At 44.1% G+C, this 12,252-nt stretch overlaps 1 protein-coding gene across 2 annotated transcripts in view; it reads left to right on the forward strand.

Moving 5' to 3' along the window:
• SHISA9 (shisa family member 9) overlaps nucleotides 1-12,252 on the forward strand; it is a 341,495-nt gene that overhangs the window by 3,281 nt on the left and 325,962 nt on the right. The window contains exon 2 of one of the 2 annotated variants that reach the window (XM_010358681.2): nucleotides 3,563-6,714. In XM_010358681.2, coding sequence (XP_010356983.2) covers nucleotides 3,563-3,665 — 103 coding nt within the window. In that variant the 3' untranslated portion in view covers nucleotides 3,666-6,714. Of the gene's footprint in view, nucleotides 1-3,562; nucleotides 6,715-11,683; nucleotides 11,812-12,252 lie in introns of those variants that run through there. The other variant, XM_010358680.2, reaches the window with a different exon arrangement.

Consider the following 12,252-nt stretch of genomic DNA (forward strand, 5'->3'; position numbering starts at 1 on the left):
TTTCTGTATTTTTAGTAGAGATGGGGTTTCACCATGTTGGCCAGGCTGGTTTCGAACTCCTGACCTCCAGTGATCATCCCACCTCAGCCTCCCCAAGTGCTAGGATTACAGGCATGAGCCACTGTGCCCGGTTGCATCTGCACCTTGAAAAGCTCACCAGGTGATGCTAATGTGCAGCCAATCATTGTTAAGGAAAAGGAACTAACACCTGCTGAGCACTGTACAGGGAGCCAGGCATTGTACTGGGGTGTGTGTGTGTGTGCGTGTGCAAGTAAACACTCTCTCATTTATTTCTCACAACTACCTTATGAGACAGGTGCTATTTTAATATCCATATACATTCAAGAAAATCATGGCTCGGGTGAGGTGCTGTGTCCAAGGTCACACGGTTAGGAAATTGTGCGTTACCAGTCTCCCGGTTTTAATTGTGTTTTCAAAATTAAATGTGATGTTTTCAGATTGAATAAATGTCAGGATCTGGGGCAGTGTCCTAAAATGCAGATTCTTGAGTTTGATCCACAGAGATTCTGAATCACTAAGTTCTGGGTGGGCCTGAGAAATCTTCATTTAACAATGAAGATTGTAATTCCCTAATGGCTCTGAGATAAAGTAGTCCACACTTGGGGAAACACTGGTCTTGGGTTTGGGGATATTTCACGGGGTTGAGGGATGGATAAATTAATCCAGGAGAAAGGAGAGGAGCCACTGTGACTCTCTTATTTTATTTGCATTTTTATTTTTTATTTTTTTGAGACGGAGTCTTGCTCTGTCACCTAGGCTGGAGTGCAGTGGCAGGATCTCGGCTCACTGCAACCTCTGCCTCCCAGGTTCAAGTGATTCTCCTGCCTCAGTCTCCTGAGTAGCTGGGAATACAGGTGTGCACCACCACGCCCGGCTAATTTTTTTGACTTTTTAGTAGAGACAGGGTTTTACCTGACCTCATGTGATCCTTCCACCTGTGCCTCCCAAAGTGCTGGAATTACAGTCATGAGCCACTGTACCCTGCCGTATTTCCGTTCTGTTGCTTGTTTCTCAACATATGTAACCTTTCTGTGGTGCTGGGGCTGCTCCAGGTACCTGCCAAATGCATCCTGGGCTGCTTACGCAGTTAATCATTTGGAGTCCCAGCTATGGCAATCGACTCAGTAGCCTTTGCCAGATCGTGCCAAGGGATGCTCCAGTGGGTGTCGACATGCCAAGCTTGGCATCAGAGAGGCTGCTATGATGCAGCTTCCAGGTGAAATTAACCTGCCAGTCACAGCCTCTTAATTTTTGTCTGGAGGTGCAAGGGACCCTGAATGGGGGTTTGTTCTCATCCAGACTGAAAGCATATTCTCTTGAAAGACATAAAGCATCCTGTTGCACCCCCATTATAAACTTTGCCCCTGGTGATCAGTAAACTTGGGTTTTGCTGCAGAGGCCTCCAAGGTATCAGCTTGCAGGTTCAGAGTCCTGGGCCTGTGGCCTGCTTGCTTCTGGGCTAATTAGGGCTGAGAAAAGGAGAAAGACAGCAATTCCAGGAAGCAGTGGGGGAAGGCTTGCATGGGATCTTGTAAGAACTGAACAAATGCTCATTCAGCAGCTGCAAGAGCAGCCACAGTCAATCACTATTTATTAGAATAAATGACTGCACATGGTAGCCAGCTATGGATACCAAACCATGTAGACATGCTTTGCTTGATCTGCAAGGTATTTCTACTTAGGTGTTTTTATTTTTAAGTTTTTCTCAATTTTGTGTTGTGAGAAGTTTTAAATATACAAAAAAAACCTTGACAAATCACAAAGTAACTTCAGTATATCCTTTATCTAGATGAGGATTTCTCAACCTTGGCACTGTTGACTGGAGAATCCTGTGTTGTGTGGGGCTGTCCTGTGCTTGGCAAGATGTCTAGCAGCATCTCTGGTCTCTGCCCAATAGATGCTAGTAGCACAGACTTCACATCCCAGTTGTGACACTGAAAAATGTCTTTGGACATTGCCAAATGTCGTCTAAGGGCAAAACTGGCCCAGTTGAGAATCACTAACTTAGATTGAACAATTATTAGTATTTTGTCATAGTTGCTTTATTGCTCATACACTCTCTCCATATTTTTTCTTTCCCTTCTCCTTCTCTCCATCCCCCTTCCCCTTCTCTCCTTTCCTCCCTCCCTCTCTCCTTCCTTCCTTCTTCCCTTCCTCCTTTCCCTCCCTCCTCTCTCCCTTCCCTCCTTCCCTCCATCCCCTCTTTCCCCTTCCCTCCCTCACTCCTTCCTCGCTCCCCTTCCTCCCTCCCTCCCTCCCTTCCTTCCTCTCTTCCTTCCTTCTTCCCTTCCTCCCCTCCTTCCTTCTGTCTTCTTCCCTTCCTCCTTCTTTCCTTCTTTTTTTCCTTCCTCCCTTCTACCTTCCTTTTTCTCCCTTCTCTTTCTTTCCTTCCCCTCCCCTCTTCTCATCTTCTTCCCTTCCTCATTTTCTTCCTTCCCTCTTCCCCTCCCTCCCTTTCTTCTTTCTTTCTTGGCTGAAACATGTGAAAATAAGTTGCAGACATGACACTTAGTCCCTTATATCTCAGCATGGGGCTTTCCTGAGAGCAAGGACATTCTCCTACACAGCACAATTCCATTATCATACCCAGGAAAAAGAAGAAAAATCCCATAATATGATCAGACATCCAATCATTTAAAAATTTGTCACTTGCACAAAAAAATGTCGTTTAGAGCTTGGTTTTGCACATCAGGACCCGGTTCATTGTATTTGGCTGTGAAATCTCTTTAGTCTCTATTATGCCTGGTATTTTAAAACCAAGTGAGACTCAGTTGCCAACATTTAAAAACCGGGAGATTTCACGCAGGAATCCAGATTCCTGATTTATCCTGAGAAGTCAGTGGGTCTGGTGACATTGGATCTGCATTTTCACACAGCAGCTATTGGTTGCCACTGAGTGATGACTGCCCCCTTCAGGAAGCTCTTGGGTTCATCTCAGTCACCACCTCCACCCAATTCACTCTGTTTTGTTAACTGCAGCCCCTAGAGAGTCAGTCAAGTTGGTCTGAATAGCGCAGACTGCAGTCAGATGGCCTGAGATTCCATCTCAGCTCAGGCACTTAATAGCTGTGTGACCTTGGGAAGGTTGCTTCACCTCTCTGAGTCTCAGGCTCTTGTCTGCAGGTGGAGTATTCACTGAGACAGGGCTTGGAAAACAATGAGCACAGGATCTGTCACATGGTTAGTGCTCAGCAACTATTACCATTTTATCACTATCCTTACTATTCAAATTTTCTACCTCTTGTCTACTGAAGAGAATTATGTTGTCATTTGGATCTTGGTGACTAACCCTTGCTCTGCTATATTTATTTAGCTGTGTGACATTGACCAAGTCTCCTAACCTCTCTGGACTTGCATTGGAATCTGAGTGGAAGGGGCTGGCAGGTGCAGTATAGGAGGGAGGGTCTATGTGTGACTACATTAAATACATTGCAAACTGTTGGCCTAAGTGGTATTGAAAAATCCTTGTTGGTTTTGCAATTTTGCCATAAGCTTATGTGTAAATTCTCATTTAATTTCACACCCTTCCCCCATGAGGTAGGCTCTATGACAATCTGCTGTTTACGGAGGCACAGATTTCTTTCCAAGAGGATGAACCTGCCCCTGGTGAGTGGAGTGTCGTACTTCAAACCCGAACCGTCTGAGTGCATGGATCCTTGACCGCTAGGCTGCACTGCATTTGAGTGCAAATCTGCAGGAATTCCAGTCTTCTCAGATCACAAAGAAGTACGTGATGCCCTGCAAACCACAGTGCATGCCTCAGGGCCAGTTCAAGAAGCCACCGTAAGATGAAGACTAGGAACATTTTCTATATCGGCCCCGGCAGGCCCAGACATCTTGGTGGAGGCGTTGGTGAGAAATGACCTTGGGGACAGAAGCACATGTTTGAAGCTCTCTACACTTGAAGCCAGTAGGGAACACATGTCATTATTTTGCCCACCTTCAAACAGAATTGGAAATCCAAGTGGCAAGTGGCAGAGCAGGATCCGGTGTGTTTTAAAAACATGCTTCAGAAGAACTGGCATCCCTTGCAAAGAAATAGCAACAGATAATGATAAATGCACCTCCTTCTCTTGCCTTTTCCCTTCCAATTTCTCTCCTGCCTCCCATCTTTCTATGCATTTGTGGTTATCCTAAGGCTTTGACCAGCTTCCCAGGCTGGAGAAGTCCATGTGTGCATGCATCTACTGTTGGCCACGGACAAGTCTTGATTTTTCTTTGCAGGGTATGTTGACTTCTCTTTGGGCACTGAGTCCTTGCATTTTGAAAATCAACTTCATTGAAGTATAATTTACACAACAAAATGCACACATTGTAAGTGTATAATTTGATGAGCTTGGACAAATGTCTACACCTGTGTCACCATGACTGTAGAAAGCTCACTCATGCCCATTGCCCTTGCATTTTTGAGAAATAAATGATGCTTCTTGTGTAAGAAGAAGTGCTCAGGAACTCTATTCAAGTGTTTGAAAGTCAACAGATAGATTGGACATTGGGATACCTGGAGGCTTTGAAGCAAGATACTGGGACTCTGAGTTCTGTTTGGAAATATGGGTGTCATATATTTATCATTGTAATTGGAAAGAAAAGAGATGCACCATTTTCTTCGTGTTCCTTGGATAAGCTAAGCTCATTCCCACCTTGGAGCTATTGCACTGGCCCTTGTGTGGCTGGTCTCTCCTCATCACCAGGGTCCCAGCTCCAATGTCATCTTCTCTGAGAAGCCGTCCCTGACCAGGCTTAGTTGCTTCCCACCCCAGCCTGACACACTGCAGCCCATCACCCAGTCAGTGTTGTTTGCTTCATTTTTACATTATGGTCTAAAATTAACTTGCTAATTTACTGGTATACTAGTTTATTATCTGTCTCCTTCCATTATTCTTTTCCTTTCTTTCTTTTTTTTTTTTTAAGAGCCAGAGTTGTACTATGTCACCCAGGCTGGAGTACAGGGTGTAATCTTGGCTCGCTGCAACCTCTACCTCCCAGGTTCAAGCGATTCTTCTGCCTCAGCCTCCCGAGTAGCTAGGACTACAGTCACCCACCACGACGCCAGGCTAATTTTTATATTTTTATTAAAGACAGGGTTTCACCATGTTGGCCAGGCTGGTCTCAAACTCTTGACCTTAAGTGATCCACCTGCCTCAGCCTCCCAAAGTGCTGGGATTACAGGCATGCACCACTGCTGCCGGCCCTTTTATTATGATTCATAGTAAGACACACAGGGACCACAATTGTCTGTTCTACTCCATAGTTGGATTCTGAGTGCCTAGTTCAGTACTTGGCAAGTAAGAGTTCTGCATTTGATATCCTGGTTTACCTGGCATAACAAAGTATCTCCAAATTCATTCATTCATTCATTCATTCATTCATTCATTCATTCATTAGGTCTTTACTGAACATCTAACTTATACCCAGCACTGTGCTGACAGATATGAGAGAACTGTGAATAGTACAAAAGCAATCCCTGCCCTTGCAGAGCTAACAACCAAATATCAGGAGACAGATAACACACAAGGAAATGTACAAGAAAGTTGAGCCAGCACTTTTATAAGTACTGGTTCTAGTACTAGCTTTCATAAGAAAGTACTGGTTCTAGTACTAACTTTCAGTACTCTCTTGTGAAATGTTCAATATTCAGTCATTTCAACCTCAAAAATAGCAACATAATTACGTTGAAACATAATTGTTTGTTTAAAACAACAGTTATGTAGAAACATAATTCTCCTGACCTGGGTGGAAGGCTATCAAGAAAAAGTGTAGCTTCTTCTTCAGGTAACTGCGAGAGACAGGGTTCTCTAGAGAAACAGAACAAATACACAAATTCATTATAAGGAATTGGCAAGTCCAAAATCTCCAGAGTCTTTGTTCTTGTACAAGTCTGAAGGCTGACAGGCAGGAGAATTCTCTCTTTTTGGGGGAAAGGTCAGCGTTTTGTTCTATTCAGGGCTTCAGATGATTGGATGAGGTCCACTCGCATTAGAAGGGCAATCTGTCTTACTGGCATTAGAATTCAACCTGTTTTACTCAGCTCGCTGATGTAAATGTTAATCTAATCCAAGAGCACCCTCACAGAAACACCCAGAATAATGTTTGATCAAATATCTGGGCACCCCAAGGCCCAGTCATGTTGACACATGACACTAACCATCCCAGTACCCTTAGGGTCTTGTCACTTGGAGTGTGGCCTGTGAACCAGCAGCATTTTTATCACCTGGGAGCTTGAGCAGAATCTCAGGCCCCACTTCCTGCTCACTGAATCAGAATCTGCATTTTAACAAGATCCCCAGGTGATCTGGATGAACCATAACATCTGAGAAGCACTCAAACTATGTGCCACAAACGAACGCCAAATTCTTAGGCATTTGTGTGGCTTGGAACACATAGTTGGTTATTTCTACTGTAATTCATTACATTTTTTTTCAGCACATCCCTGTCTATAGAATGCTTTTTGTATGCACCCCAATATATGCACATTTATAAGCATATGCATGAACCCATGGACAATGATTAGGTTGTCCATTATGAAGCATACGTAAGGACAGAAATTTCAAACCAAGCTTGAGGGTGAAATAAATATTATTTGAAAATCTGTTGCTAATTGTGATGACTTCATACTATCATTAGTTACTATCTCAATGCATAATGTACACTGAAGGGTGAAGCTTATCATTAATAAAAACATCTAGATTTGAACCATTCCTCCTGAGCATTTTCATTATTTTTATCTGACTTTGTTTTGATCTTAATAGACCATCATTGTTTTAACCTTGTGAGAAGCTTTTGAAGAGAAGGGGAGGGGAGTCCAGTTTAGTGTTTTTTTGTGCTTGCACGATCAGTGCTATCTTCAGGCTGTGGTTTTGTTAAGAAGAGGGCGTTTTTAAACCACATGTCTGCTTTGTGATGGTTAGCCAAGTCAAAAGTGTCAGGTTGGTGCAAAAGTAATTGCAGTTTTTGCCATTAATTTCAATGTCAAAAACCGCAATTACTTTTGCCCCAAGCTAATAAATAATTTAATCTGTGCATACCCTTCGGGGGCACATATAATTGCCATACAGGTAGCACATCCCAGCGACGGGACTGCTGGTGGTCACCTTCCTTGGTCCAAGATTCCTGATTCCTGCCGTCTTACATGGGCCTTCTGGGAGTTGGCGCCAGCATCAGTACACATAAGACCATACAGAAAAGTTCTGACATTTCCTTCCCCCATACCAAATCAGTTTATGCAGTCTCTGCAGTGAGCGAGCCGCACTTTAAAGACTCTTTGTCCAGGAAATGAAGGCTCCTAAGACTCCTCATCTCTGCTACACGCTCTAGGAAGGGCTACCCTGGGGGAAAAGTGTCCTTGGGCTTTTGGGCTGATATTTCACAAATTTTGGTAGTCAAGAGAAACCCAGGGTATCTGCAGATGGAAGAACTGACCAAGTTCACAGTAGCCATTCTGATTACATACTTAGTTATCCTTTCGAAAGCCTGAATAGTTTGGGAGTTTTGGGGCTCAGGAGAGTGCGGGACTCCTTAGAAGATCCGACAAAAGTGATGGCTTCTTACTCGAGAAAAATGCACAAAATTTCTATACAGTTTCAGAGGATTCAGCGATCACCTGAAGCTCAGCATGAAGAGCTGTTTGAAAGTGAAAAAGGCAAGTTAGGTTTGGAAGGCGTCTGTCTTTTGTCTCAAAACTTTCTTTCCCTGCAGCCCCTTTGAATTTGAGACCCTGCTTATTGCACGGAGGTCAGAAGGAGCCCAAACTTTGATTTCAAAGACGTTCAGGATTGCATCTCTTCCCAATCCCCGCACTGCTTAGTGAGTTCATGTGGGCAATATTTCACTCTGTGAAATGGGTTATGCTGGTGGACACTGTCACGCGCCCCTCCTCGTCGGCCCTCTTCCGGTTTCATTGGCTTTTTTGCTTGTTCTCCAAATATGTCAGCTCTTTTCTGCCTCAGGGCCTTTGCACTTGCTGTTCTCTCAGCCTGGAATGCTCTTCCCATCATCTTCACGTGACCAGCTCCTCACTGTTCAAGGCCCATCTCCAGTGTCACCTCCTCACAAAGGCATTTCCTGATTTACACCGTACCTCTCCCTCCTATTTATTTGTAACTTAAAAAAAGTATACAGTTCACTGGTTTTTGGTATATTTAAAAAGAATACTTTAAAAAAAGTATAGTATGCAATTCACTGGTTTTTATATATACATTGGTGTAAAAGTAATTGTGGTTTTTGTCATTACTTCTTTTTTTGGGGGGGTGGGGGCTGAGTTTCACCCTTGTTGCCCAGCCTGGAGTGCAGTGGTGTGATCTTGGTTCACTGCAATCTTCACCTCCTGGGTTCAAGCGATTCTCCTGACTCATCCTCCTGAGTAGCTGGGATTACAGGCACCCACCACCACGCCCAGCTAATTATTGTATTTTTAGTAGAGACGGGGTTTCACCATGTTGGCCAGACTGGTCTTGAAATCCTGACCTCAGGTGATTCACCCATCTTGGCCGCCCAAAGTGCTGGAATTATAGGTGTGAGCCACTGCAACCAGCCCATTTTTATCATTACTTCTAATGGCAAAAGTTGCAATTCTTTTTGCAACAGCCTAATAGTTACAAAGTTGTGCCACCATCATCACTACTTACTCCCCGTCCAGTATCTAATTCTAATGAGGTTTTCATCACCCTAAAAAGAAATCCATATCCATTAGCAGTCACTTTCCTCTCCCCTCCCCGTGTCCCCTGGCAACCACGAATCTACTTTCCATCTTTATGGATTTGCCTATTCTGAACATTGGATATCAATGGAATCATACAACGTGTGGTCTGTTGTGTCTGGCCTCTTTCACGGGGAATAATGTTTTCAAGATTCATTCACGTTGTAGCAGATACTAGTGCTTCATTTCTTTGTATGGCTGGAGAGTATTCCAGTATTCCATTTCCTCTAACACATCTCGTGCGTCCATTCGTCAGCTGACGGCCATTCGGGTTGCTTCCACTTATTGGCTATTGTGGAAACTGCTGCTGTGTCCTAGGTTCTCTTGATCACATTACTCTTCTTTATTTGATTTGCAGCCCTTGTTTGTTTGTTTGTTTGTTTGTTTTTGAGACGGAGTCTTGCTCTATCGCCCAGGCTGGAGTGCAATGGCATGATCTCATCTCACTGCAACCACTGCCTCCCCGGTTCAAGTGATTCTCCTGCCTTGGACTCCTGAGTAGCTGGGACTACAGGCACCCACCAGCACGCCTGGCTAATTTTTGTATTTTTAGTACAGATAGGGTTTCACCATGTTGCTCAGGCTTGTCTCGAACTCCTGACCTCATGATCCACCCTCCTTGGCCTCCCAAAGTGCTGGGATTACAGGCATGAGCCACCGCGCCTGGTCATTTATCTACTTAACGTGTTTATTATTATTATTTTTAAAAATCTTCTCCCATAGAATATAAGCTCAAGGAAGGCAGCAACCTTGTTCATCTTGGGCACTGCTGTATCTTCAGGGCCTTATATAGTGCATGGCACATAGTAGATGATAAATATTTGTTAAAACAGTGAAAGAATGAGAGCTGTTGTTATTCTCTTGTCTCTCAGTGGACTCAATCTTTTCCTATCGTTCACATGGGGCTCTTGCTGTGTTGGCTTCTCACAGTGCGGCTGTTGTGAGAAGCATGTGCACTAGTCTGCCTAAAGTCCCTCTGTAACCCCTTTCTCACAGCTGAGATGTCTTCTCACCAGCTCTAGTTCTTACCCCATCATTCCCTTGCCCGGTGATCGACAATTCCCCCATGCTCGGGGTCTCTGTGGCCTTAGCACAGTCTCAAATTTGAATGTGTAGCAGGTTCTCATAGATTGCTGGGCTAACTCCACCCCTGGAGTTTCTGACTCAGGAGGGCTGGATGGATCTGAAAATTTGCATCTTAACAAGTTCCCAGGCGACACTGCCAGGACACTGACACCATTGATAGGCGGACTGTTGTTTGAGAATCGCTGCTGTAGTGTGGTAAAGTCCAGCAGACAGGCTGGGCCTGCTGAATTCTTGGGTGGTCTGTGTGGGTTTCCCCCAAACAGTTCCTCTTCCTACTCTGTCTCCCAGTGTGTGGGCTCAGAGGACTCTGGACAGCTAAGGGCATGGGGGTATATCCTCAAACACGGCAATACTACTTGTGGATTTACACCCTGGAGAACTTCTCTGCGGTACAGAGGAGGCTGGTATGAAGATGTTTATTGGCCAGCTGCCATGGCTTGTGCTTGTAATCCCAACACTTTGGGAGGTGGAGGTGGGAGGATCACTTGAGGCCAGGAGTTTGGAACCAGCCTGGTCAACATAGTAAGACCCTGAAACCACGTTTCTACAAAAGAAAACAAATTAGCTGGGTGTGATGGCATGTGCCTGTGGTCCCAGTTATTCAGGAGGCTGAGGTGGGAGGATCACTTGTGTTCAGGAGTTCGAGGCTGCTGTGAGTCATTGCACTCCAGCCTGGGTGACAGAGCAAGATACTATTTGAAGAAAAAAAAAAAGATGTTTATTGCAGTGTTGTTTATCGGGGGGTGGGGAGTTGGTGACCATCTAGATGGCCGTAATTATGGAAATGACAAATAGTGCTGATAGTCTGCTGGTTTGCAATGATGGCAGCTGTTTGGAGCTGCCATGCATTCTGATGGGTTTCTAATGGGCCAGTTCCTCCACTGTACTAATTGCTGCATATGAAGACTCATTCCGGCAGGTAAGTGAAATGTGGGGATTGCATATGACAGAATACTATGCAGCGGTTGCAAGGGATGAAAGTGATTCACATTCAGCAATATGGCTAATGGTCATGTGTGAACGAAGGAAGAAACGGAATGAGGTTTATGGTAAAAACACTGTTTATGTAAAAGACACCCACATATACAATAATACCTACAAAAATATATCTTTCAAGGATATTCATATAATCTAAATAAACATATGATGGAGAGTAAAGAGAAAAAATGTGTTGGTAGGTCTGATCTTAGGTGCAATATCTGTTTGGCAGCTCTCTGGTCTGTTCTATGTGCTAAGTTTCCATCTAATCATGAAGATCACTGTCATAGGCTGAATTGTGTCTGCATCCCCATACACACTCCAAAAATACTCAGGCTCAAATTCCTGTGCCACAAGTTACTGGCTCTGTGACCTTGAGCAGGTCGATTCACCTTTCTGAGCCTTTGTTTACTCATCTGCAAGGAGTAATAATCCTCATAATGTGTTTTGTGCTGCTTTGTTTAGTTAAGACATGTAATGCGATTAGCACGGTGCCTGGCTTATGGCAAATAATAAATGTTATCTACTATTACTAATACTGGGCCATTGCTGTACATGAAGGGTTTGTATCTCGTGTCAGATATAAAGAGAGAAATTTATGGAGTGCAGACACATTACATGTATTCATCATTTAATCCTCTTAAAAACTCCATGGGGTAGATAGTCCTGTTATTACACGGCTGCTGTGAGAAGCATGTGCACTAATCTGTGTAAAGTCCCTAGGTAACCTCTAATTACAGTGATTTTATTTACTTAGGTTTTTCTTGACTCCACCTCTAACTAGAATGGTGGCTCCATGGAGTAACCTGCCTTGCCATCTGTTCACGACTGCAGTACTCGGCGCATAGCAGCTGCCAATCATTGTGTTTTGAATGAACAGATTTAAATTCTTTTTTCTTTCAGGGCCCTTGCGGATGTCATGAGGCCACAGGGCCACTGCAACACTGATCACATGGAGAGAGACCTAAACATCGTTGTCCACGTCCAGCATTATGAGAACATGGACACGAGAACCCCCATAAATAATCTTCGTAAGTACAGCTGCACGAACCATTTCTGGTCCCATGTGGTGACCTGAGCAGCGGTCACATTGCCAGATTTCATGGAGTGTGCTTGGGTTAGTTAAGAGCTCTTTGTGGGCAGGTTAGAAGCTTTCTTTCATCTCTTTTGGATGAAGCTGAATTTGGCATCATCAGATGTCACTTGGTTGCTTTCTTTGTTAAATGGCGACCCACTTGGTTGGTTTCACATGATGGATTCTTTTAGCTAGTAGACGGCTCGATTGATTCATCTTGATTGATCTCTTAACTAGATTAGTGGACCTCTTGGTTGTTTCATCATGGTTGAGTACTTAGTTAACCAATGGATTATTGGGTTAGTTCATTTTAGCTAGTCAATCTGTTAGCCAATGGTTTACTCGCTTACACGTCTGCCTCCTGAGGTGGACCAGTTGTGACTTCTAGGTTTCATGC

Source organism: Rhinopithecus roxellana, chromosome 20, assembly GCF_007565055.1.
Source record: "Rhinopithecus roxellana isolate Shanxi Qingling chromosome 20, ASM756505v1, whole genome shotgun sequence".
NCBI lineage: Eukaryota > Metazoa > Chordata > Mammalia > Primates > Cercopithecidae > Rhinopithecus > Rhinopithecus roxellana.